General features: G+C 34.1%; 3 protein-coding genes across 4 annotated transcripts; 2 read left to right on the top strand and 1 right to left on the bottom strand.

The window, feature by feature from the left end:
• Nucleotides 1–1,729: 1,729 nt before the first annotated feature.
• LOC100854999 (multiprotein-bridging factor 1a) lies at nucleotides 1,730–4,525 on the top strand. Its single transcript, XM_003634619.3, has 4 exons — nucleotides 1,730–1,871; nucleotides 2,695–2,778; nucleotides 3,912–3,994; nucleotides 4,077–4,525. The coding sequence occupies exons 1-4, from the start codon at nucleotides 1,730–1,732 to the stop codon at nucleotides 4,194–4,196; spliced, it is 429 nt and encodes a 142-aa protein (XP_003634667.1). The 3' UTR covers nucleotides 4,197–4,525.
• A 541-nt stretch (nucleotides 4,526–5,066) lies between these two features.
• On the bottom strand, nucleotides 5,067–11,807 carry LOC100854941 (tubby-like F-box protein 7). Its single transcript, XM_003634617.4, has 4 exons — nucleotides 11,195–11,807; nucleotides 10,134–10,221; nucleotides 7,493–7,622; nucleotides 5,067–5,847 (listed from the first exon to the last, which is right to left on the bottom strand). The coding sequence occupies exons 1-4, from the start codon at nucleotides 11,603–11,605 to the stop codon at nucleotides 5,271–5,273; spliced, it is 1,206 nt and encodes a 401-aa protein (XP_003634665.1). The 5' UTR covers nucleotides 11,606–11,807; the 3' UTR covers nucleotides 5,067–5,270.
• A 4,991-nt stretch (nucleotides 11,808–16,798) lies between these two features.
• On the top strand, nucleotides 16,799–25,873 carry LOC100854079 (protein MALE DISCOVERER 2). 2 transcript variants are annotated; one of them, XM_010645812.2, is made up of 13 exons: nucleotides 16,799–17,642; nucleotides 17,753–17,885; nucleotides 18,111–18,182; nucleotides 20,552–20,683; nucleotides 20,773–20,985; nucleotides 22,558–22,653; nucleotides 22,759–22,820; nucleotides 22,912–23,361; nucleotides 23,455–23,645; nucleotides 24,169–24,301; nucleotides 24,388–24,545; nucleotides 24,802–24,993; nucleotides 25,147–25,873. In XM_010645812.2, exons 1-13 carry the CDS (start codon nucleotides 17,537–17,539, stop codon nucleotides 25,405–25,407), a joined length of 2,199 nt encoding a protein of 732 aa, XP_010644114.1. In that variant the 5' UTR covers nucleotides 16,799–17,536; the 3' UTR covers nucleotides 25,408–25,873. The 2 variants fall into 2 exon arrangements, with proteins under 2 accessions (XP_010644114.1, XP_010644113.1); XM_010645811.2 differs by having other exon boundaries at nucleotides 20,540–20,683.
• The last annotated feature ends 326 nt before the right edge of the window (nucleotides 25,874–26,199 follow it).

Raw genomic sequence — 26,199 nt, 5'->3', positions numbered from 1 at the left:
GACAATTAAGCATGCATTTACCAGCAAAATTCAATCCGTTACCTTGGTTCGTGCTTTGGGAAGCCATTTCTGCTCTCCTTTGATATCCAATAATCTGCTTTCCGAGTGCGTGATGGTCCGAGAATGAGCGATCAATGAACTCTTCCCTTGTCTCCCAAAATTCAGTCCAGTGGAGTGTGTGAGTGTGTGAGTGTGTGGCCGGGAGTGTTCTTCAAAGAGAACAAAAGAGAGAGTCGTCCACCTCCAAAAGCACACACCTCTATATATATATATCACACACATTATTTGGACCACCACTTGACTTAATGGGTCAGTCAAGTGAATTAGGGTGAGCCCATAAAAAATCAAGCAACAATATGTGTCCAGTCCCATTATGGACCACAATGCAAAAATAAATAACACTGATTTATGACATTATTAAATTGATTATGTAAGTCCACACATAAAAATTCCAACATTCTATAGTTCCATCAAAGATTCAAAAAATAAAAAGATTCTAGATGAATGGTGAACCTTGATGTCACACGGTAGAAACAGATTTCTCTCCCCAAGAAATGGTTAAAAAGGAAATGGGAAAAAACACAAAAGTCTGATTGTCAGAGTCCCATAGTTCACATTCTTAATTATTCAGATCACTCAAAACACAGAGAAGAGAGAGAGAGGATATTTTCAGCTTAGAATTGTCCATTGATTCACAACAAAAACAAAGACATAAGGTAATTGGAAGCACTGTAAGATTTGCAAGAAGATTGTCTTAATTAGAAAACCATCCCATGGCAACCCAAATCTTTACTCTAAAGGTCAAGATAGTAGTATAGTACATAGGAAAAAATAATTGAGCTTACGTATCTAAGTGCCCGCAAGTAAACCCAACTGTTCTTGCAACAATATAAGATAATTGATACAGACATATATTCTATAATAAAACTGCATAAAATTTGATCCAACCATTCCAGGGAATTGATTAATCGATAGGCTTCAGCCCAGTTTCCAACTAAAACTTCAAAGTGTCACCATTTCAACAAAATTCAAGATACATGCAATAGAAAAACAATGAACCATCAATCACAATACATAAAGAACTGAAAAGAAAAATAGTCAAACCTCTGGCAAGGATACAAGGATGGATCTGGGTCTCCACATGTCATCAATCAGTGCCCCAATCTTTCAAAAATTGGTGTTGTTAGAGAGGCTTACCCCAACAACACTTTCCCCTTCTTCCTAAAATCCCATAGCTAATGAACTCCCCAAAAATTAAACCCACCTCCATAAAACCAGTACTCAAAATCAATTCACAGAAGCCCTAACTAAAATGCAAAAATCACATATCAGAAAAATTTAGGATCGAGAAAAGAGTGAAGAAGGGAGAGAGAGAAAGTACCGTTGAAAACCCTAACGAAGGAGAGACTGAATAATTGACTTGCTTTGGCGCTCAGGAAACTACTAAAAACATGTGGAAGAAGAACACTTAATTTGGATCGAGTTCAGATCAAAATTCCAAGAACTCTCTCTCTCTCTCTTTCTTTCTTTTTATGTTATTTATTTTTATTTTTTTTTAAAGGGAAGAGGTTATTTTAAACCAGGGCCAAGTGTCCCTTTTCTAAGGATACTTATGTGTTGGTGCAGGTCCAGGCCATCCCTAGAGAGGATAGTATAATCCCAGCAAACAAACAATCCCAAAGTTATAAAACGCAGCGTTTCCTCGCTTGTGAGGCAGAAGCAATCAACAATGGCAGGAACCGGACCTCTGACGCAGGACTGGGAACCGGTGGTGATCCGGAAGAAGCCTCTCAACGCCGCCGCCAAGAAGGACGAGAAAGCCGTCAACGCCGCCCGTCGCATGGGCGCCGAGATCGAGACTGTCAAGAAGTGTATTCCCCTTTCTCTTTCTTTCCCCATTTTTTTTCGTTGTTTTTTTCGAAGAAATCTTTGGAGGGTAGAATGAGAATCGAAAAATATTTTTTATTTTCCGATGGATTAACGAGTTGTTGATGAGTTTTGGGTTTCCTGGGTTTCACTTTTCCTTGATTTTCTCGGCGACCAAAGATGGTTTTTTTAGAGGTTTTGGTTTGTGTTTGGTTGTTGAAAAAATGTGGGCAAATGGAAAAAAATGGGGTATGCAGTTTTTTCATTGTCTGGGAACTGAGGTTTATTTCTCATGATTTTACTTTTAAGATGTTATTTTCTGTTTGATCGCTGAGAAAATATGGGAAAAACGAAAGAGAATGAACCCTTTTTGTTTTTGTGTAATATTTGGGACCCAGAAGCTTATTTGTTTGCTGAGAAAATGTGGGTTGAAGAACAAATAAAATAAAATAAAATAAAATAAAAAATCCAACTTTGAATCTTTCTCATTATTTGGAAGCCAAGGCTCAGCTCTCGATGAGTTTAGTTGAAGATGTTATGCTCTGTTTGGTTGCTTGGAAAATGCAAGACTAGGGAAACAAATGAAAATCTTAATCATTTTTTACTATATGGGAATCTAGTCTTATTTCTTTATTTTGTAAGGCTTTATCTTCTGCTTGGTTGCTTAGAACACATAGCAAAAGAAACAGAGTGAAATCCTTTGATGGTTTAATTTCTATCTGATTTCTTTCAAATTTTGGGTATCAAAGAAAATAAACTTTTAAATCTTTTTTATTATTATTATTTGAACCAGTCTTATTTCTTGATGATTTCTATTTTCTGCTGCAGCAAGTGCAGGGACAAACAGAGCTGCCTCTAGCAGCACTTCTTTGAACACAAGGAAGCTTGATGAAGAAACAGAGAATCTTACTCGTGAGTACATCTGTGTTTCTGTCTCTAAAACACTAGAGAAACGAACTATTCATTGATATGAAATGTAAGTGCAAGTGAAGGATATGAATAGTCAGTCCAAAATACAATGAATGATCTAAAAAAAAAACTGAGAGGAGTAGCAAAATAGCTAGACAGAGTATGTATGAAACAAGAACTTGTACAAAATATGCAACAATGTACAACTCAATCGGGTAAAAAAACCCTTTACAAAAGAAACCATGTGCTTGGCTCCATGTTTATCTAAAACGAGGAGACCGAGGGAAGGAACAACCCAAGCTAAACAATTTTCAAGCATGCACTTTCAAATTGTGCTACGTAGTTTAGTTTGTGGCATCTCTTGATTTATTGGTTGATAAACTAAATACATTTTTTGATATTGTATATGATGTTGCTTGGACACTAATGCCCATAAGTTGGGTTTGGGTTGATGTCCCGTGTTCAAATTGTTTCGCCTATGCTTTTGGTGGATTGTTGTTTGCTATCCACTCTTGGGTAGAGAAAAATTAGCAAAATGGTTTGGCAAGGAATGGATAAAAATGATAGCACTCCTTGTAAGCTTTAAGAAAGGTGGATCACTTTTAAACTTAACATGGGTGTTGAATGAGCAATGGCCTTTGGTAAATTGTGTAAATGACATTGGTATTGATTTGTATACCGTGGTGCTAAATATCGTAATTTTTCTTGTCAATACCAAGGTATACTAATCCATATTTTTTTATCTTAAGAATCTCATTGAACTTATTTATGAGACACAGCTGGTGTTAGATATTCAATTGATTTGACATGTTGATTACCTTTTTATTCCATGAATATTATGAGGCTATAAAAGAGTGACCAAGCAAATATTAAGATATGAAAGGAAGATATTCAGTAATTAGATTACCTTCATGGAGATGACTGATGGTTTTATGGAGAAAGACCTTTCTTTGTTGAATCAAATGTTTTGTCATCCATTCTCCTAGTTGAAATTATTCTCCAGCCCTCCAGCATATATGTTGCCCTGCTTGCAGCTATTGTCATATCATTCCCTTCTGCCTTCAGTATCATCTGAACCTATGACTTCCCACATTATGCTAAAATCTATCTCATGTGATATCTAAATTTGACTACAGATGAACGTGTACCAACCGAACTGAAGAAAAGCATCATGCAAGCTCGACTGGATAAGAAACTCACCCAGGCTCAACTAGCTCAAGTATCTCTCCTTCTTTTTGTCCGGCTCTGTTCCTAGTTCGTACTTAATCTAATATCACTTTGATCGTTGTTATATTTTGCAGATGATTAATGAGAAGCCCCAAGTGATACAAGAGTATGAGTCAGGAAAAGCCATTCCAAATCAACAGATAATCACCAAACTGGAAAGGGCTCTTGGTGTGAAGCTGCGAGGAAAGAAGTGAAAGACAATGCCTCTAGTAAACACCCTGAAGAAAATTTGTTTGCATTACTACTGTATCTTGTGGAGTCCTAAAACTTGAGCAACTTCCGAGTTTTGTTGTTCTGGTGTACATGAGTTTTTGTGTTTGGGTCTTCTTCTGCAAAAAGGAGTGGAATGAATCTGATGAAAAATGACTGATTGGGTTTGGGAGATCATCTTGGTTATATATAGATTAAGATAAACACTAAACACAAAGGTGTGACACAGTGATCTGCTCTGCAAGTTTGCACTGGTCTATTGATGGTTTCTCTTGCTGTATGAATCTATTCTTGATGAGTTTGGTTGAGAGAATTGGGGATCAAGTAGAAATAAGATGGCATGAGCCTATTTGGAAACTGTTTTCTAGATCCAAAAACATGTTTGGTAATTCAAAGATATGAAAAGTAATTAAAAATAAAATATTATAATAAAAATTATTTTTAATAAATAATTTCAAATATAAAAAAACACATTAGAAACATTTAAAATTCCCCAATAAATTTTTTATTTTGGAAAACATGAAAAACACTTTTATTCTGGAAACTTATAAAAGAAACTGGCTTCAAACGATTTTTATCAATCCTGGCTTTTGTTCCTTGTTGAATTTGTTGTTTATATGTTGACAAACAACAGGCATGCACAATGAAGGCACTTTGTTCTAACTTGCATCTTATTAGCATTACTGGAATAAGTTGGGGATTAGGCTGACTTAGCAATGTATTTCCCTTTGTGCATCTGATTAGAGTGTTACTAGCAAAGTTGGGGAGGCCGACTGAGTAACAAGCTCCCTTTTCTGCATCTTCTAGCTTACGTCTTATTAGCATTCCTAGCACAAGTCTGGGGCAAGGCTGACTTAGCATCCGAATAGAACGGTTTGTTACAAGTAATTTCAAAGTCCAAGTCATACATTCATACAAATAACAGCATTTACACAGCTTTCCCCAAACCAAACTGAACAAGTTTGGTAGTATGGAAAGCGACAACCATCGAAAAACATATATTAAAACAACACCCACCACCCATTTCTTTCATGGATACGTGTAGTAGGAAAATACTGTCACTCACAGGCCAGTTTCGTACCAAAGCTAGTAAGGCAAATGGCAAATGCGAGGAAGGCTGATAAGGGTTGCCGATAGTCCATGGTGAAAGTGTCGTTGCCGACCTTACCAAACTGGAGGAGGACAGTTTCTTCATCTCCTTTACCGCCTGGCTGGCTTTGGTCAACTGTTGCAACTAGTTGGAAGTTCTTCACAGAAGCTACAGTCACCCGACCATGGAAATTCAAGCACCAACATTGCAGATGTTCATGCCACCTTGGTGCTTTATTCTTCAAGATTGAGCACCCAGGAGCAGCAGGGTCGGGTTTTTTCAAGTCAGAGTTGTCTGGAGATTTGTTGTTGGCAGTTTCTCCTGAGGATGGACAGCGGAGTGAGCAGACCATCCTCCTTGGTCCTCTTGATTTCAAGAGGTTGAACTTGTAAGAGACCTGTCCAACCTCGAAGTTGCCTGCTGGAACTTGGGGGCTTATTTGCTTGCTCGCGAAACGTCGGCCAGCTCTGCTGCTTGAGGGCTTTGCACCGCTGTGTGGGGGCTGGCTGTCATAAATTGCGAAGTTGGTTCCAAGGAAATCCGACCTGCACAGGTTGAGAGACCAAGTGAGAAGATATATACAGGTATTGACGCAATATTTGTTACTTGTTTCGCTTCATACAATGATCCATAATGAACATAAATACTGAAGAACATAAAAAACCAAGACAAGAAGCATCATGAAAACAGTAACAAGAACTAGAGGACAGGTTCCAACCTCCCAAATGAATTTAAGTAGGGAGCTGAAACATTAATGAGTAATGGATGCCATAGAGCAAATGCACTTTGGTCAAGAAAATGCAAGTAGCAGGGCAATTGTGTAAGTGCATATAAAAGCAAAACATTAATAATAACTGAATCCAAGAAAGGGAACTAATAATTCTGCAGTGTAATGCAGTTGGCATGAAAGAATCTCAATCTATGTTGAACTGGTACAAGCAGAGTGGAAAAATTCTATAAGGATATAAAAGGTTTGTTGTTAGGAATCTCTAATATCAGGTACTGCTAATTTGGAGGCTTGAAAGAGAGATCAAGTCCTTAAGCTACAAAGTACAATGATTATATACCAGCGTGAAATTTGTGGGTTCAACATCTGTTTAAACATTCAAAACACATCCACAAACCAAAACAAAACAACCATGTGCAACCCATAAAACCCAAGAGAAAGACCACTAGGGCTCAACAATAATAAAAATACCAACCACTTTTTTTTCATTGAGTCAAGATTATCTCCAAAAAGGAAAATGAAAAGGAAATGCAGATAAAAATTATGCCCATAAATGTTGTTATTGAGGCACACCTCTAAGGTGGTCTTTTTTTCCTTCCTAAGATACCCCTGACAAAGAAAACTGGGGTACAACAGTAACACAAAAACCTGAGCACCGTCTGTTAGCAAACCATGACACCCCTGTTAAAGACACAAGCATTATATGCAAAAATAGAGAGCTAAGCATTTGTCCTCTTAGGCTCCTACTAGAACACAGACATGTATTCTTGACAGGGAAAATGGATGGACAACTGTTTTTTAATGGAACTTTGACACACCACTCTCCTTTATAATGAAACAAATATGCCAAACACTTAATATGCAAAATCCAAAAGAATTTCATTAATTAAAAAAAAAAAAAAAAAGTTTGGAGTGTACCATGTAACTGTAAAAGAAAGAAAAAAGAGTAATGGCTACAGTGTTCCATTTCCGCATGGATAGCAGATTAACCGTCAACCTTTTCTATATTATACAATAAATTAGAACTTTGTGAAAACAAATTGAAAGGATAGTTTCAGCATGCAAATATGAAATTGTAACTATACAATAGCCAGAAAGAACCTATGCAATGAGAGTTCATTTTTTGAGGCAAAAAAAATGGCAGATGATAATGATGTGTGGACGTTGATTGCAATCCTTGTAGGCATTGCATAGAGGATTAATTTACTTATAAAAACAAATAGCTGACAGAAACATTCATTAACTGAATGCTAAAGCAGAAATTGGGAATATGCAGGAAAAAATCATACATATCCATCGTGGAATGAAAATTTAAAGAGAGATTATCCACAAAGAAACTAAAAAACATATTTATATGTTACTAAATAATTTCAGAAGCAGAAGCACCACATTGAAAATTCCTTACCTTAGCATTTCCTAAAAGAAATGACTTACCTTAACATTTCCTAAAAGAAATGACTTACCTTAACTTTCCAACATAAGCATTACTTCCTTGAGATATGTCATCAGCATCAAGTGATATTATGTACTCGGTGTGAGCACCATGCCTATATCTTCGAGCAGCTAAGAGAAACTTCCCCTTATCTGTGAATGCTGAGGGAAAAAGGACACTCAGATGAGCCAGGATTGAAACATTTACAACACATGTACCAACATTAAAGGAGAAAATATGCATTATATATATACATCAAAGGAGAGAAGTGGATGCAAAGCTATATGTCAGCCCTTGACACTAGACATTAACATAATTCTCAAAAATATAATCCGTAACTTACATACTTCAATTGATTAAAAGATTAAATTATAAAATATAGATAATAAAAGAAAACAGAAAAAGAGAAAAGCATATGTAAACAACTAAATTAGATGTCTTTAAGTTCAAACAAAAAATTTTGTCTCGAAAATATTCTTGATTCACTACATTTCTTTGGTCTTGACCAATCAAACTTTGATAAATGACTGTTTGATACGGAAGTTCCAAGAATATTTGAAGTTGTACAACTATAGAGGAACAAATGTTTAACCTAACTTCAAGATCTGCGATATTTAGCTGGCAACTAAGGCACATATTTTAGACATGAAAAGTTTGAAGGGGTCAGGTGAAATCCACCAAGTTTGTGCCACAGAGACTTAAGGCTCATATCAAGGTGATGGCCAACATTGTTCCCATTAAAATTTGATCCAAATACTAAAGAGTTTGAGAGCATTATTTTGTATATCAGAAAATAAAAACATCCAGAAAGACGATGTCATTTAGAACTCTCCAGCAATTCTCAAGAAACATTTTGGGAATAATATATAATTTTATACACACCAAAAGTCTAATTAAACATAAATTATGTTCTTCGGTTCTTCCTAAGATTTTTCAGCAGAAGGAAAGTGAATAAATTTTTCCCATCTTCAATTCAAACTTGCAAATACCCAAGGACTACCAAGAGGAAAAAAATAAAAACATAAGCCCACAAGTCAAAAATTCTTTGCAATGAAAAAAAAAATGATCTTCCATATTTTGCACATGAGACAGATACTGGTACGGTCCATTCGCTGTTGGATGATCCATTGTCAATGATTATCCAGAGTAACTATCCAAATGAAGAAGGCTACCTTTTTTTGTAGGTACCATATAACTCCATCAACATGAATCCAACTCCTTTATTAGCTAACCACTCATAAAGAGAAATCGCAAATCTTTCATTTTCACTAACTTGCCAAATAACTTGGTCAGCCAACTACCAACACCATTCCCCATCACTCTTCATTAACAACCTCCATGGTTCAGAGATTCCCAAACAACAATATGACACTTTTGAAACCCCTTATCACAAAACTTTCTAATAAAGACCACATTCCTGAGCAACACATCCATCAAACAGGGAAACTCCCATTGCAATTCCATGAAGATGCAAGAACTACTCCACACAGGAATATTTCACACAACAAATGTGCTTCCAAACACTCACGTTCTCCACTTTCTCCACTTTGAGACCTACATTCTTAAAAATAAGTCAAACCCATTCATGACATCATCCCAAAGAACCACTCCTTACCTCATTACCAATGATTATCCAAAGGAACTAACCCTCTTGCCTTTATGGCAGTTAAAAACAAATTGACCTATTTCCCTTTCCCCCTCATTTTGTAGAAGCAAAAGAGATTATGGAAAGTAGAATATAAAGGAAGCAGACTGATGCATCCAAAGAAGGAAAAGAAAAAAGAAAAGGAAATAAAAAGCTTAAAGATTACCTAAAATGGTAAGGTGAGAGACATTTAAAGAGAACAATATGTCCAATCTAATGGGATTGCCCAACATGTCACTGCTAGAGAGGCAGGAATAACCACAGCTTTAGAGAGAGAGAGAGAAAACTTGTTCATCTTGTTTTGACTAAGATGTGATCAATCCTTGCTTCTTTTTTCTTTCTGTTTTTTCTCTCTCTTTGATATGCAAATAGAAGTTTATTAAGAAGCCCCTAATAAAAAGGGGCCAAATTCCAGATTCGTACTTCATTATCCTATTGTCATATCTGAGGACTTCATGTGGCTACACTGCACCGGATCACATGCATGTTAGCTCATTGCTCAAGCCAATGGTCCTATGCAAAACTATCTACCAACAAACTAACTGATAATCAACTAATAGTTGGATCCCCTTTCCATTCTGTCCTCTTAGCCACTAAGAGATTGACAACATTGAGCCACTTTGAAACTATGGACCAAAATAATTTTATACATTCTTGAAGAACATCAAATTCCTCCACACTGTTGTCAACCACACTCCATTCCTTTCTCTTGCCTGCGAAACCATACAAGTTTTGTGATGAAAGGAACAAGTCAATATTCTATTAAAGAGCATTTATGCAGCAAGTTCTTTTGGCCCAAAAAGACTGGAGACTCTGAATGAGTCAATGCCTTTTGTCATAAAACCAATTCAGAGGATTGACAATATGAGAGATGCCACCTAACGTTTAGCTTGAAAAGTCAATCATGGAAATTGCATTCAGTTCAAACTAATTTTCTGTGGAAGAAGAACCCAAAAGATCCAATCAAAGAAGCGGTTTAAATGTTCTTCATTGTGTTGCAAAAAGCACCCAACAAACATTTACTTACACGAACTAAGAGCAAGGTAAAGGTAAAACGTTGAATTCTTCTTGTTCCGTTTTATAAGACATTGATGTTCAGAGTTGCGTGGTCCCGGCTGCATTTAACAAAAAGAAATAGACCATCAATCTCAAGATCTTTTCTATCTACCAACAATAATTATAATAACTCAAATCAGCTAAACATCATGTCAACAAATAATGATAATACCCACAGTTTTTCATCTTCCATTAAACCAAAACTAAAGACAAAAAATCAGGAAAGTCTGAGAAAGAAAAGGACCTTCCTTAGGGCTGAACAAAGGAGATCATTTTTGGGTGACAAAAGTCAGCTTTCACCTTGCTATTAAGCTACAACTTGTTTCATAAGAAAATTCCTTTTCTCCTAATTCTGTCATTTCTGCTTCTACAGCGCATGAATATCTTTCCCGCAATTATGTCAACTTCAACAATCAAAAAGTCTAGATGCTCCGTGTGAACTGAAGATTTTAACCTCAGATTCTTCACTATTTGGGGCCATGGAAAAACAAACCTCTACCCTTCAAGATATAGATTATCCACCCACTTTTCGGGGAGATTTATATTTCCAAATTTCTGGAAACATAAATGAGATTAAAGATTCAGAATTTTTCATTTTCTTTTCTTTCCTTCGTTTTCTAGGCAATCAACCAGAGGAAAATCAGTTTGTGCTAAAAATCCAAATGCTAATAAAATGGGGAAAAAAACAGAGCGAGATAAACTAAGAGTCTAAGAGCATCAATCAAATTCTATTAACAGAGGAAAAGTGGCATCCAGTGGTAGATAAAAAATAAAAAATAAAAAGGGCTGAGAATGACAAACAAAATTCATAAAATAAAAATAAAAATCCAAAATTAACACAAAAGAGGAAAGAACAAACGGTAATTTTCAAACAAAGCCCAAAAAAATAATCACAAATTTTCACAATAAATTCGAAAAAAATAACAACAAAAGGAAATAAATCAAACGCATCAAAACCAAAGAAGATCAACCAAAGCCGTAACAAATACACAAAACTAAAATTTTAAAAATCAAAAAGGAAAAAAATTGAACCTGTTTGAGGCAAGAAGGGAAAGTGATCTGGCCACTATCGAGACGAGACCTCACGACCTCTCTGGTAATATCTCTCCACCTCTTGCACACACAGGCGCACGACACGACGTTTCTGCGAGTCGGCCACCGGTTCTCGCTTGCTTCCACTCGCTGAATGATCTCCCCGAGCAGCTCCGGTAGCATTGTGGACCACGAATCGCCGCGTCCGGAGTCCACCCTCCGGATTCCAGAGTCTCCGGCGGCGCCGTCACCGGAATCCTCCTCCTCCTCGTCGGAAACGTCATCGTCTACGATTCTGGGCCGCAGCGCAGGCTCGGATCTCGACTCGGAGGAGTCTAGGGTTCTAAATTCCTTGAAGGATTTGGATAGCGCGAAGGTCCTTCGAGAGAGGATCGATCTCCGCAACGACATCGTTTTGGGCTCTCCGTCTCATTCAGCGAAAAAGAGAACCACAGAGAGATTAGAGAGAGGACGAGGGATGAGGAAATTGAAAAACGAAGAGTGATAGGGTGGCAGCGCTGTGTTTGAAGTTTTGTCACCGTCCAATCAAAAGCTTGGGACCCTCATGAGGGCTATGTGTGAGCTCGCTCAAAGCATTTTCTAATGCTTGAAAATATTTTTTTTTATATACAAAAATCTGGTGCATTAATAAATCTTTTAAAAATGTTTTAATTAAATAAAGATTTGTCTCTCATGCTTAGAAAAATATGAATATATTTTCCTTAAAAAAAAAAAAGATAAATTATATTAAAAAAAGCATGAAATTCATGTTTAGCATTCTATCAAATACCATTAAAATCTCCTAAATAAAACTAGGTGGAGATTAAAAGAATCTGGCAACTGTTTTCGAAAACAGATTTCTTTTTTTTATAATAAAAAAATAGAAAAACACGTATAACAATAAAAAATAAAAAATTACTTATTTTTTGAGTATTTAAAAAAAATTAATTATATAAATATATAAAATAATTAAAAATAAAATACTATATATAAAAATTATTTTTAAAAACTAGTAAAAATATTTAAAGTTTATAAAACAATTTAAAAAAATGTTTTCAAAAACTATTATCAAACAAAACCTATAAAATTATTTGGTAATGTTTTAAAATAATAAAATCTTAAACAATTTTTATTTATTTTTAGAAATTATAAAAAAATCAACTTTTCTTTCTTTATTTTGGAAGAATATTGTGCATGTATTTACAAAACAAAAGTTTTAGATATTTTCTCCATGTTTTCATTTATTTCTCATGATTCTCAATAATCATCCTATTTTTAAAACAAATTCTCGAAAAATTATCATTAATTTAAAAAATATTTTTAAATTTGAAAATCTTATATATATATATATATTTGTAAAATAGAAAAAACAGAAGCATGATGACAATTACAAACAAGAAAAGTCTGCATCAAATTGGATGCTGTGGGCAGTGATTTTTCTATTGTGACGGGCCTGTGAGGTTAGTGGTTTTTGTTTAATGGGAAGATGTGGCTTTGGTCAGCTCTGACTGGGTCTGAATAATAATTAAAAAAAAGAGTCATGGCTCATCCTCTTACACTTCCTTACTTAAATTACCTTTGTGCCCCTATTGGAATCAAAATTTTACATCTATTTTTTCAAACTTCAAATAAATAAATAAAATATTAGAACGGGGTAAATGGTTTTTAAATTTTACAATTACTAGGAATTTTTGCCTTTCTAATTATTTTTTTAATATTTAATCTAAATAAATTATAATTTTCTGGGACATTGATGATAAGAATTTTTCTTGATCATTGAAAATATAATTATTTTTTTTTATAAGGGAAGCAAGATCAAAACTTTCTATTAATAAAAAATAATAGCATCATTTAATAATCCTTAAAATTTTGCATTAAAATATAATAATTTTAAAAATTATTTAAAAAAAATTGAGGGTATCAACATTTTTTCATCATCTTAAATTTTAAAATTTATGAAAGAGATTTTTAAAGGGACATGGTGGATTTTGATCTCTATTTTATAAAATTATAGAAAAAAAAACTCAAATTTTGTAAATCAAATTTTTTTTCATTCATTTAAATATTTTTTTTAAATTATACACATTTTTTATAAGTCATGTAATTACTTCCTCAAATGTATCTTTCACTTGCCATGTCAATAATACCAATTTAATAAGTAGATTTTCACTTGTCATGTCATTAATATCAATTTTCGGATGTCATATCAACAATATCAATTTATAAGTGGATGGAATGAAATTATCTCCTACTTTGTGTGAAAATACTTATTGATTTTGATGTAGATTTTCCCGTATTGCTTTCATCTGATAAATTATGTTCAAACGACTTAGGATGTAATGGTGTTGGCTTAAGATAATGTTTTTTTTTCCTTTTTAAATTTTCTTGGCTACCAATCATTGCATTCAAGGATCTTTACATGAAAAAAAAAAATTAAAAACCCTAAAAGATCCAAATCCTCTTATATAGAAAGTATATTTAAGGCAAAATATGGTCATTCTTGGAAAAAAAAACCACAAACCCTAAAAAATCCAAGGCAGAAAAAACCATAAATCCTATTCCCTACAAAACTCAAAACTTATCTACAATCCAAGGCATCACAACTTCAAATGCCCACACTCTTCAAACCATATCCATATTCCTTTTGGAATGTTTGTTCTTTTAGGGAAAAAGATGGAAATGCTAAATAAGATATTTCACTATTAAGAAGTTTTCTTTTTATTAAAAAAAAAATCAAAATGGTGATTAATTATTTATAATTAAACATCCATATGTGAGAGAGTCACTTGTTCGTATTTTAAAATATTTTTATATAGGTGAAAATAAAATGGATTTTCAAATTTTAGGATTTTTTTTCCATATTTTCTCAAATTAATAAGCAAAAACTTATTTTTCCCTTTTTAAATATATAAATAAATTTCTCATTTTTTATAATGGATTTTACTTTTAATAGACATAAATTTTGTTGGTACTTTCTCATTTAATATATATATATATATATATATATATATATATATATATATATATATATATCTAATTTGATATTAAGGTGATGTTTATTTTTTTTATTAAATAGAAAAAGTCAAAATATTTGACAACTAAAAGTAACTTATTGATATTGACCAACATAATTAAAATAAACTTATTATCAATAAATTCAGTTTAGTTATGTTAATCAATATCTATATATTACTTTTAATTAAATATAAAAAATAAAATATTTTATTATTTTTTATTTAATAAAAAAATAAACCCCACCTAAACTTTTCATTTTTTTCCTTGACTTTTTCAAATAACAATTAGGATAAGTCATTTAACATCGATGTCTACTAGTAGAAAAATTCTACTAGATGTAAAAGTAATGTTTAATGCTACCTAATTGAATTCTATGTTTTAAAACGTTTTTCTCAAAAAAAATAAATAAATAAAAGAAGATAATTTTGATATCAAACTAGAGTTAAGTCTTTAATCTTCCTACTTTGTTAGGTTACAATTTATGTTGACCCAACCCACCCAACTAGTGCCTAACTAGGTATTCAAGTTGGCAATAACAAATTTTGAAAATTAGGCTAAAAAAAAATATAAATACTAACTTGTAGTATGAATCGAAAGTGTGGGTCATGGGAACCTAAATTATCCATGAGATTAAAGTAGATCTGAGAATTCTCGATATGAACTTCGATTGGTTGGACTTGACCTAGATTGATAAAAGAGAAAAAAACACAAGTAAAGTGAATTTGAGAATATTTGATCTGATTTCGGGTTGGGTTGGGTTGGATTTGACCTAGAATGGTAAAGGAGGAAAAATAGAGAATTAAAGATTTAAAAGCTAGTAATTCATTTGGACCCCTTTGCCTTCTTCTTTATGACATGACAAGGGTTTTGAAAGCTTGCAAACTACTTAAATGGTGGGAATGCCCAAGTAGATTTTGGATAGAATGTTCCCATCCAATGTGGAATGTGCCCTCCACCAAAGCCACCTATTGAAGACTACAATCATATGTGCCATGATAGGGATAGAATTTGTGACCCTATTGTGAATGTTCTTTTATGATCATGTGAATTGAAAAAGTAGTTTGGTTTGATGCACCCATTTATTTGTTAATTAAAGTTTTTGTTTTTGCTTTTTGTTTTCTTGTTTTTAAAATTATAGGACACATGTGAAGCTCTCCACATTGCTTTAATTGAGTTGTGGTTGGTAGGTGTTTGTGGGGGGGGAAAAGTGCATTTTCGTTCATACCCTTGAAAAGAAAAAAAGCATGAATTAAAATTTTAAATTTAAAAAATCTAAATTTACTATATTTATTAAAAAATAATTAGAATTTTATGTATTTTATAGTCAAATATAATATATTTGACCACATATGTACTGTCGGTATATCTATTATCTTTAACCATTTCATTTGACTTTAAAGTGTATGAAACCCTTTTTTAAAGTTTTCATTTTGTGATTTTTTAGGCATATATGAAAAGGGTTATTTGATTAATCGAATCAAACCGTCTTTTCTTTTTTTGTCATATTTTGACAAAAATGTAATTATTTTTTTATTGTAAAAATAACATTTTTTTTTTATAAAATATATATGTAAATACTTGAAATATTTAAGGAAAATATTAAATTCACAAATATAGAAATTATTTAATCCATTTTAACCAATTAATTCAATGAAAATAGGTTTTTTGATTTTTATATTTTTCCATTTTTAAAAATAAAAACATATTTTTTATTATTCTTTTAATTTTTATAAATGTTAATCTATTTGGTTATTTGTCTTTTGCTTTTAAAAATAGAAAATAAAAATATATTTGGTAATTGTATTATAATAATAATAATAATAATAATAATAATAATGGATTAAAATAATCAAAATTTTAAAATAATTTTAAATTTATTTTGTAGGATATTTTTTTTTCTATTTTAAAAGCTATATTTAAAAGAAATTAGAGAACATTTATTTTCTTAGTTATAGCTTATTATAAAATCCATTATAATATTCTAACTCCAACATATTTTTTTTAATAATGAAATCTTAGGTGACACTCAATTGACATATGAGCCCACCCAACAACATCATGTACCATAAATTATTGAAAGTGGGTGCCTACTTTTTGCTTTTTCAATTTTAAATTTCAAAGATAAAAATTTGAACATTTTTTTTTGATAATATGATTTTACATTTTATTTTAAATTTTGTATTAAAAAATAAAAAAAATCAATTTGATTTTTTTTTAAATGAGAAATTAATTTTCATTGTTAGTTTTCCAATTTGAAATTATTTATTTTTTAATTCTTAAACTCCCATGGGATATTAATAATAAAATATTTTTATTGCCAATATTTTTCTAGAATTGTTGGAATAATTAAATTGAATATTAAAAAATTATTATTCTTTTTGAATTTTTGTTATATAATAATTTTAAAAATATACTTTTATTTTCGTTTTTAAAATATAAGAATCAGAAATTAATTTTGTACAAATGATCAAAATTTAGAAAGATTTAAAATATAACTTTATTTTTTTTTTAAAAAGGAGAAGTGGTTGAGAGTAAACAAATTTAAAAATAAATAAAAAAGGAAAAAGGAAAATTGAATGGTGGCGCATCCATCTGCATCGGAAGTGGGGCCCACCTCTTCCACAAAACCGCGGGAAATACAAACCCCCGCCGCCGGTGACAGTTACTCGCCGGGGCTCCGGCTTTGCAACGTGGACTCCATTTCCTCCCTAGACCCACCATCAGTTGTAAAATCCAGTACCAAAAAAACCGGAACAGCATCTTCTGGGGTGATGGTGTTATGAGAAAAATCAAATTCAAAGCCATCCAAAAACCTGAAACCCTCCAAATCCATTCAACCCCAGCTCTGAAAATCTAACAAAAACCAGCGATTTAGCAGAAAAATAACAGCTGGTGCTCACTCCCAATTTCACCCCTTCCATCTGGTAATATCTTCCCTATCTTACCTTTGGGTGGCTGGTAGTTTCATCAGAGGAGGTGTGTTTGGTTTTGAATTTTTTTGTTGAAATGCTTTTGATTTGGATTTTTTATGCGAGGAGTGCTCGAAGTTGATGCATTTTAGATTATTGGGTAACCCCTTTTTTTTGGTGTAAGTTCTTGCTCTGGTTGAAGAAATCGGGGTCTCTTTTTTTGAGAAAAAAAATGGTGAAAACGAGGGATTCGGAGTTCAAGTGATATGGAGGAGTGGTGGAGATTTTGATTATGATGAAAAATTTTGGTTTCTCTCATGGTTGGTAGTTGTTGTGGATGTTAATTTATGTATGTATGAATCAATGTGACTAGTTTGTGCCCAAAAGGTCTGGCCCATAGCATTGCGATTATCAAGAAATGGGGAGGAGGTGGAACCCTTTTGGATTCCAGCTCTCTGGTTTTGGTTTCGCCGTTTTAATTCTTCTGTTGAAAATACACGAGTGTGTTTCACTTAGCATTGAAGGTAGGTAACCTTTTGTCATGGTTGATCTTGTTTCCTAAATGTTTTTTGTTGTTTTAAAATTAAAACTGATTGGTTTTTGTTGCATTGTTCTTTGCTGTCGAGGAATGTAGGATTGGCTTTGTTGAGATTTCGTGAGAGAGTGAATAATGATCCAAATAGAGCTTTTGCAAATTGGGATCCTAGTGATACCAACCCATGTATGTGGTTGGGAGTTCATTGTGTGGATGGTAAAGTGCAAATGCTGTAAGTCTGAATTTTCTTTTTCTTAGTTTGTTTGATGTGACAAGGTTTTCTCAAATGTTTCAGACAATTTTTTTTTTTCAATTTAATATCATTTTTAGAAAATAATGAAGTAGCATTATGAAAATTTTGTCCTGAGTTCAGTCACCATGAAAATTCTTTCTTCTTTGAAATCAAATATATACTTATCTTGTTGTATTTTAAAGTTTCAAACAACTCTGCTTGTAGGGATCTGAAAGGCCTTTGGTTGGAGGGAGTACTGGGACCCGAGCTTGGAGAACTTAGTCATCTAAGATCTCTGTAAGCAGAATTGCTATCCTTCTCCTTTTTTCCTAGAATATGGATATTGTTTATCTCATTGAAAATCAAAGCATGACTCCTTTAGACTAAGAAAATGTGTCTCTTTTGTGAATGTAGAGAGAAATATCATCCCCTGTATATTCTAATAAGCCTGTTAGATTTCTGCTGCCTTTTTGTTCTGTTTTGTAATGTTGGAAAGAAAATTACTCTTGGTTGCTCTATCTAATATGCTGCTTTTTTAAATTTACCATCCTTAGTATATATATATATATATATATATATATATATATATATATTTAAAATTTTCTCAATATAGGACTAGTGATAAATTCATACTTGGTTGTTTCACCAACTTATCCTATTGGTTTGTTATCGTAATTTGTGGGAAGTGAAAGTTCAACCTACCATTTGCCTATATCTTAGTGACTTCAGGTTTCAGTTCCACAATTATCGTGATGGCAACATTTTGATCACCATTTAGGCTGGATCCATGAGGTCATTAGATGACAGTGTGGCAAGATGCAGCTGGAGACCAGTCAAAGCAATGAAAAGGGCAACAGCTGGTACTTGGCAACCCATAATCTTGTGGCTGTTGAGGTCTTTAATACTTTGTAATCTGTGCACAAACCCAGAATAAGTGATAGCAAACAATTAATCATGTACATCAACCTGGTCATATAGACAAGAGGATGCAAAATAATCAGGATTATGGTTAAGTGCCGCAAGCAGACATCAAGAACCCTTGGGATCAGTGTTGGCTTTGGGTCAGAGATGGTAATATTCCATTATAATGGACAAATTATGCCCACCATCAATCATTGGATGTGTATCCATTGGAGTTCAATGGTTCTCCTTGGTTAATTTTTGCCTTTTTTTTTCCCTGGTCAGTAGAGAGGCTTTTGACGGTAAACAATATCATGCTGTTGGTGCAATGGTGTTTTTGGTTCTTTGCAACTAGCTTATGTATAAGTGAATAGCAGTAACTCTTGTTTAATGTATTCAAATGCCTGCATAAAGGTGGACAGGCAAGAATGGCTAAGGTCTGGACATTCAACTCTTTAGAGTCTCTTTCTCTGTCTCCTCTCTTGTTATTTCTCTTAACAGCTCTGACTCCCCCTTCCAATTCTCAACTCTTTGTCAACAGGGTCAGACAGCCAAACAGAAAAGTGCTATTCTCATATCACATTAGGTCATAGAGACATGACTTTGCACAACTTGATTAGATGAATTATTGAAGGAAGAAGAGTAGTTTGATAATTACCAACACAATTTTTAGTGGTGATAACCAAAATTTAGCATTACCACAAGCAGGTTGGGTGTTCATTTTCTTGATAATGTCATTTTTGGTGCATGGGGCTTGTCATGTCAATCTTTCTTATTGTTCGTGCTCCTTTTCTCCCATCCTGACTACCTGAACTTATGCATCTGTCATTACAAACTTAGTTCAAGCCTGCTTCAGCTTCTCTATAAATGCTTGGACTATATTTCACTTTCAGAAACCCCACTCACATCAATTTTGCTCTAACTCTGTGCGATGTTCAATCCCATTTTGATGAAACACACGCACCAAAAAAAGTCTTTGATTATCCTATTGGATTTATGGTTTCCTCTTTTAATCTTTTTATCTCCTTTAAGGGTATCTGGATGAACTGTGGTTCTGGTTTGTTTAGTTGAGGTTCCTTCTCTCTGCTGTAGAGGGGAGTACTAGCTAGTATGAAGACCATAATACAGTTGCTAAGGGAACCCCGTTAGGGCAAGTCTTACACTAGTTTAGACTTTGAGTTAATATGCATCCCCACCATACACATATGTAATATGACCATAATCTATGCATACATACATGCGTCTTTGTAGTTTGTTTATGTTTATTCTTTTTCAATATTCCTTTTCTAAAGTAAGATAAACACATATGTGGTTCCTCACTGGGCTTCTTGTGCTCCTAATGTTGTTCTCAATGAAATAACCCTTTTTCTTTGACACCATAAAAAATTACAAAAGAAGTCAAAAGAAAATCAATTGTAAGGAGTGTTATGCCTTCATGTTTGGCATCCATATATGCTTGATTCCATGTGGCATTTGTAATTAGACATGCCAAGAAAGAAGGGGATCATGATTTGTCTCATGTACCATATTTCATGTGATTGCCACAGTTCTTCAATATGAAACCCGAAAAGATGATAAATGTTAATACTGAGAGTATTGCATATATTTCTTCAATTTGGACCCTTATTGATGATGTATACCAACATTGAGGGCCTTCCTACCCCTGAGTTATGATGCATTTTACACAAATTTTTTCTCTTCTAACCTCTGTTTCTGGTTCTGTCTTAGTTCTTAATGTTGGGTTGAAATGACAGTGTGCTATATAGGAACCACTTCTCAGGCTTCATTCCTAAAGAGATTGGAAGGCTTAAAATGCTGGAATTATTGGATTTAAGAAATAACAACTTGAGCGGAAGAATCCCTGCAGAAATAAGGATGATGCCTTCATTAAAACACCTGTGAGTTCATTGTTATGATTTTTATCTATTCTCTGTCAATTGACTTCAAATTCCAAGTAACTGGACTAAGTTTTCCATTTTCTTTCCAGGTTGGTTTCTGGCAATAAAATTATTCCTCCCAAGCATGAGGAGTTTGATTTACTCCCAGAACCACAACTTGATGAAAACCTGGTTTCTGGGAATAAAATTATTCCTTCCAAACCTGTGGAGCTTGATTTGCTCCCAGAACTACAACTTGATGAAGACCTTACATTTGCCTCGAGGACAGGAAGGGATTGTATAAATACGAAATTTGGGCACTGGTATAATTTTCTTGTTTCCTTTTCTTCCATTCTCTCTCTCCCTGTACTGAGTTTTGCAGATGTATGCACACATTTCTTTTTGTGGACGAACTCTTTCTGGAATATGTTTGCACCCTGCTACTTTTTCTGAAGATTTGTTATCCCTCTTTATTTTATGAGTTTATATCATGGATAGAGGTTTTTTATATCTATTTTTAGTAGGAAAGAGCAATAGAAATGCATTGTATGCAAATATGTTCTTGTTCTTAATTCTATTTTTTTTGCTAATATGGGAATTTGTAATACAAAATTATTCAGTATCTAGTCTATTCAAGTTGCTGAAACATTTCATGAGACATTTTCATTGCAAGTTTGCAGACAGGCATTCCTTGTCCTGATATTGCAGGAAAGAATGCTTGTATGTTTTTTTTTTTGGAATAATTCCACTATTGTAGAGAACATACCGCCTTCCCATAGGTGCTGCTTTCTTAGAGCTATGGTGAGAACAAATGGTAGAACATGTTTCACTTTTGTTAGAAGTACCGTGTTAATTTCTATTTGGTAATATCTTCACTGTCAAAGCTCTAGTCCTAGAGGTCTCAAGTTTGAGAGACTCCATCTATTAATTCCCTTATTTTTTTGTGTGTGAAAGGTTATTTGTCTCTCCATGTGTGAGTTTGGCCCACACATGAGGTAGGATGTTAGCTTGATATACATTGTTGGTCCATTCCAACATTTTCTCCAACAATCCCTCAGCTTTTGAAGCATCCATAAGATTATCATCAAATTCCCAATCATACGTTGTTGTTGCTGTTCTTAAGAGTTCTTTTCTTTTTCAAGTACTACATTGTTAGTTTGATTTTTCGCCGACATTCTCTCCATTCGACATGGGTTTGAATATTCTGCACTTCCATATCTTATTTGAATATATGATATTTGCTGCCTCATGGAGGAAAATGGTGTTATTTCAGATAAATTCAACAGTAGGGATTGTAGGGAATGCTCTCTTTTACTTTGAGGACTAATTGGAAGGCCGAGGTCTTGGAGGATATCTTGATGCAATAACCTTAAAACCTGCCTACAGTGACAAATTGATGCCATACAAAAGAATTCTAAAGTGATTTATTGGATTCTTAATTCAATGGAATCCAACACTGGTCTTCCTTTACAAACATTTATCAAAGCCTCATATAAACTTTCTGCAAAGTGGACAGACTCCAATATATTTGATTCTTCCTTGTTAGTGTAGGAAGTTCACTCCCTATTGTGTCTGCTTATCATGCAATTGATTTTTCATCAGTAGGGTTCTGGTCTGTGTACTTTTCTTAGAAATTGAATCCCTCGTGTAAATAAGTATATTGGGTCATCTTATGGTCCTAAAAAGGTTGTAGAGTTTTGATGTGAAGGGTTCAGTCATGGAAAGGTCTAATTAGCATAGAGTGAATCATCCCAAAAGGTCAGAGAAAGGATATAATAATGTGGGAATACCTGTGACTTTGCATTTAGGTTGATCGATATTTGATTCATTTCTTACCACCCTTTTTTATGTATGTTCAATGAGTTTAATTCCACTAAATTCTTCTGTTTGGGCAGCATCTGGGAGAGCAGTTTGCAACATCTGAAGAAAGCAGGTTCATTCATAATCCCAATGGTGGGAACAATTCTGCAGTACCTTGATGTGTCGCCTCTGTATGTGCTGTGATTTTATATCCATCCTAAGTTTACCTTGTTATGAATAATAAAAGTAGTGATTTCTCTTACTGTGCCCCCCAAAATTCTTTCTTTGCGTTTAAGGTCCAAATTTGGAAAGCACTATTTACAGGGTGATAAAGAGAATTGTTGTCACAATCTTCCTAGTGAGTAAAAACTCCTTTTACAATGGCATTGGAATTGATAAAGAAATGTTATTTTTTTACACAAAATGAGAGTTTTTATTCTCATCTGCAGGTTCAGCTGAACAATTCATAGTAAAAGATGTAGATGATATGGTAAATATTGCACGTCGTCGGAGACTGCTTCAGTCATCTTATAATCTCCCTGCTGCACCTGTGAGTAGCACTGAGCTCTCGCAACTAACAACACCTTTTACTCTAAGCAGTGGAGCTTTCCCTGCAGTTAACAAACACTCTCCTCTACCATCAAACCCGTCTCTTCCTTCACCGCCTGACCTGTCTCTTAGTGCTCCTAATCCTAATACCAAGTCTCCCCAAAAGCCAGTTCACCAACCTTCAGCTCATCATTCTCCTGAAAGGAACTATTTTCACGCAATTCCTGGAGTGGTCTTTTTGTTTGTTCTTTGTGCAGTAATGCTCTACATTTGTCGGAAAAAAGCAGCAAAAGCAATAGCTCCTTGGAAGACTGGTATAAGTGGCCAGTTGCAGAAGGCACTTGTCACAGGTGACCCTTTCATTTGTACTTGAAAGCCATTTTGGTTTTCTGGTGCCTAATTTGGAAACTGCTTGGAAGTAATTGCATGGATTTGGAATGCAGGTGTTTCCAAGCTGAACAGGGCAGAGCTAGAAGCTGCTTGTGAGGATTTCAGCAATATTCTTGATACTTTTCCTGGCTGTAAAGTATACAAGGGGACGCTTTCAAGTGGTGTTGAGATTGCTGTGGCCTCAACTACTATTGCATCTTTCAAAGAATGGTCAAGACATGCAGAAGTGGCATTTAAGAAAAGGGTAATTATTTTAGAACATTTTTTGATAAAAATTTATAAGCTAATAGCCAAATGAATGGATTTTGGTTAGCTGGAAGACATGGAAATGGCATAATCACACTGGAAATCTCCTCTCTTTTCTTTTCTTTACTGCTGGCTGAGAATATGGGCAAAACGGGCTTGGATGATGGAACTCACTGCCTGAAGTAGGATAAGATTTGCTCTAACCATTCAGCAATGTCAAGATTTTCTCCACTGTTGGATCCCAAAACTCAGGCTTTCTGGTTTCTATTCAAAGGCATACAGAGACAATTGGGTGGCTAACCTGAAAACCTAAGCACGCCTGTTTGTTTAGTACGCCTTTAACTTTAATTGTTCCATATCAACAACTATAGCAGTTGAATTGAAAGTCGTAGTTGAGACTTGAGAGGGGCTTAAAAGGAGAAGCAAGAAAACAAATTATTTTAACTTCTGAATCAGATTTGAATTAAAACTGTCCCTCTATTTTGATTTATTCTTCTGTCATTTTTCTGAACTTGTGGCAGATAGAGAAACTATCAAGAATAAACCACAGGAACTTCGTAAATATACTAGGCTACTGTCAAGAGGACGAGCCTTTCACGAGGATGATGGTGTTTGAGTATGCCCCCAATGGAAACCTCTATGAGCATCTACATGGTAATATTTGAATTCATTTAAGTAGAATTACGTAGAGATGTCCAATTTTAAAACCGCAAACCCTGTTCTGTTGTTTGCTTTTTCAGTAAAAGAAGTTGAACATCTTGACTGGAATGCTAGGGTGAGAATTATAATGGGAGTGGCCTATTGTCTTGAACACATGCACCATGTGCTGAACCCTCCTTTAGTTCATCCCCATCTGCATTCAAGTTCTATTCTTTTGACAGAAGATTGTGCTGCAAAGGTACGAATCTGATTTATTGTGTTAGGAATTTGCTCTGACATCCATTTTCCTTTGTGTTTGGAAGTAATCAGAGAATGAATAGGTCCAAACAAAAATTTCAAAACTGCAAATATCCATGTAATATTTTCACATTTAGAGTGAAATTCCCAAGGCTGGATGTGTACTTGCTTTGAAATACACCTGTACTACATCCATTAGCTTTTGAACTTTGTATATTGTTTCCTTTACAATTTACTCCCCCATTATGTTGGATCAGATTGCAGAAATAAGTTTCTGGATGGATCTGGCAACCAAATCAAAGATAGCAGATGAAGAACAATCAGAGCATTCCCTGTTGCACCCAGAAGCTGACCCTGAATCAAATGTCTACAGCTTTGGAATAATGCTGCTAGAGATCATTTCTGGGAAGGTCCCTTACAATGAAGAACAAGGATCCCTTGTGAACTGGGTAAAACCGAAATCAAATTTTCTTCAGCTTTGAGTAGCTTTCTTGTGGGATTATCAGAGATGAGCCTAAGTCTAACTCGCCAAATTTCAGTGAATGCACTATAGACTAATAGTTTGGCTATGCTAACATTTTGCTGATGGAATAATGTTTCAGGCTACTGAATACTTAAATGGTCAGAAGAGGATCAGCTACATGATAGATCCCTCACTCAAGTCTTTCAAGAATACTGAGCTTGATGTTATATGTGAGATAATCCAGGAATGCATAAATGAAGAACCAAAGCATAGGCCAACAATGAAAGACATAGTCTCAAGCCTAAGGAATGTGATTGCAGTCTCCCCAGATCAAGCAACTCCAAAACTCTCTCCCCTATGGTGGGCAGAACTTCAAATCCTTTCAGTTGAGGCCAGTTAATCTCTCTAGTTTCCTTCCCTTCCTTTTTTTCGGCTTTTGATGTAAGTCAGCTCTTGCCTTTCAAACTAATGACTGCACACATTGTTCTTCCCCTGCCAACCCTCACCATTTTTCACCATTCCTAGTTCATTCTTGCCTTCTGTGTCCCCATTTTTTCCATGTACGCTGCTCAAATAATTCTTATAACACAACCATGTCCAAAACTCTTACCACACTGCGTAGGTTAAGATGGGGAAATGGGATATTGGAAAAAGATCAAACTGTTGGGATTCATCCTTCTTGTTCTTCTTTACCCCTTTAATCTTTCTTTGGGGTTAACAGTTAGCCTCTTTTTTTTCTTTTTTTTTGGTGTTGTATGACCTTTTTTCCCCTTGTAAATGGGCTGTTGGGGTTTACTGTAAATGATTTCAGATTCAGATACTGCTGAGTTTTTTTCCATCTGAAAAATTTGGGATCTGTTCTCCTACTTTTCCTCTATGATTTTTTTTTTCTTTTGACTTCAGTTAAAAATTGAATCCGGAACCAAAACCATGATTTTCATCAGGTAAAAGTACTATCATAAAAGTTTAATTAAATATGAAATAATTTTTTACATGAATCAAAATATAGCTTTTTAAAGAAATCGTATTCTTTTTATGTTCCCATTAAGATTTCTACTAACCATTATCTTTTTATGTCGTAATCAATTCTATGATTGAATAGTTGTAATTATAATTCATATCATAACCCGATCAAATCATAAGTTTATATGATTGGTTGAAAAAGATCATGATAAGTATTTTTTTTCTATAT

Source organism: Vitis vinifera, chromosome 19, assembly GCF_030704535.1.
Source record: "Vitis vinifera cultivar Pinot Noir 40024 chromosome 19, ASM3070453v1".
NCBI classification, from domain to species: domain Eukaryota; kingdom Viridiplantae; phylum Streptophyta; class Magnoliopsida; order Vitales; family Vitaceae; genus Vitis; species Vitis vinifera.
Note: the sequence above shows the minus strand (reverse complement) of the source record. Positions and strands in the feature narration are given on the sequence as shown.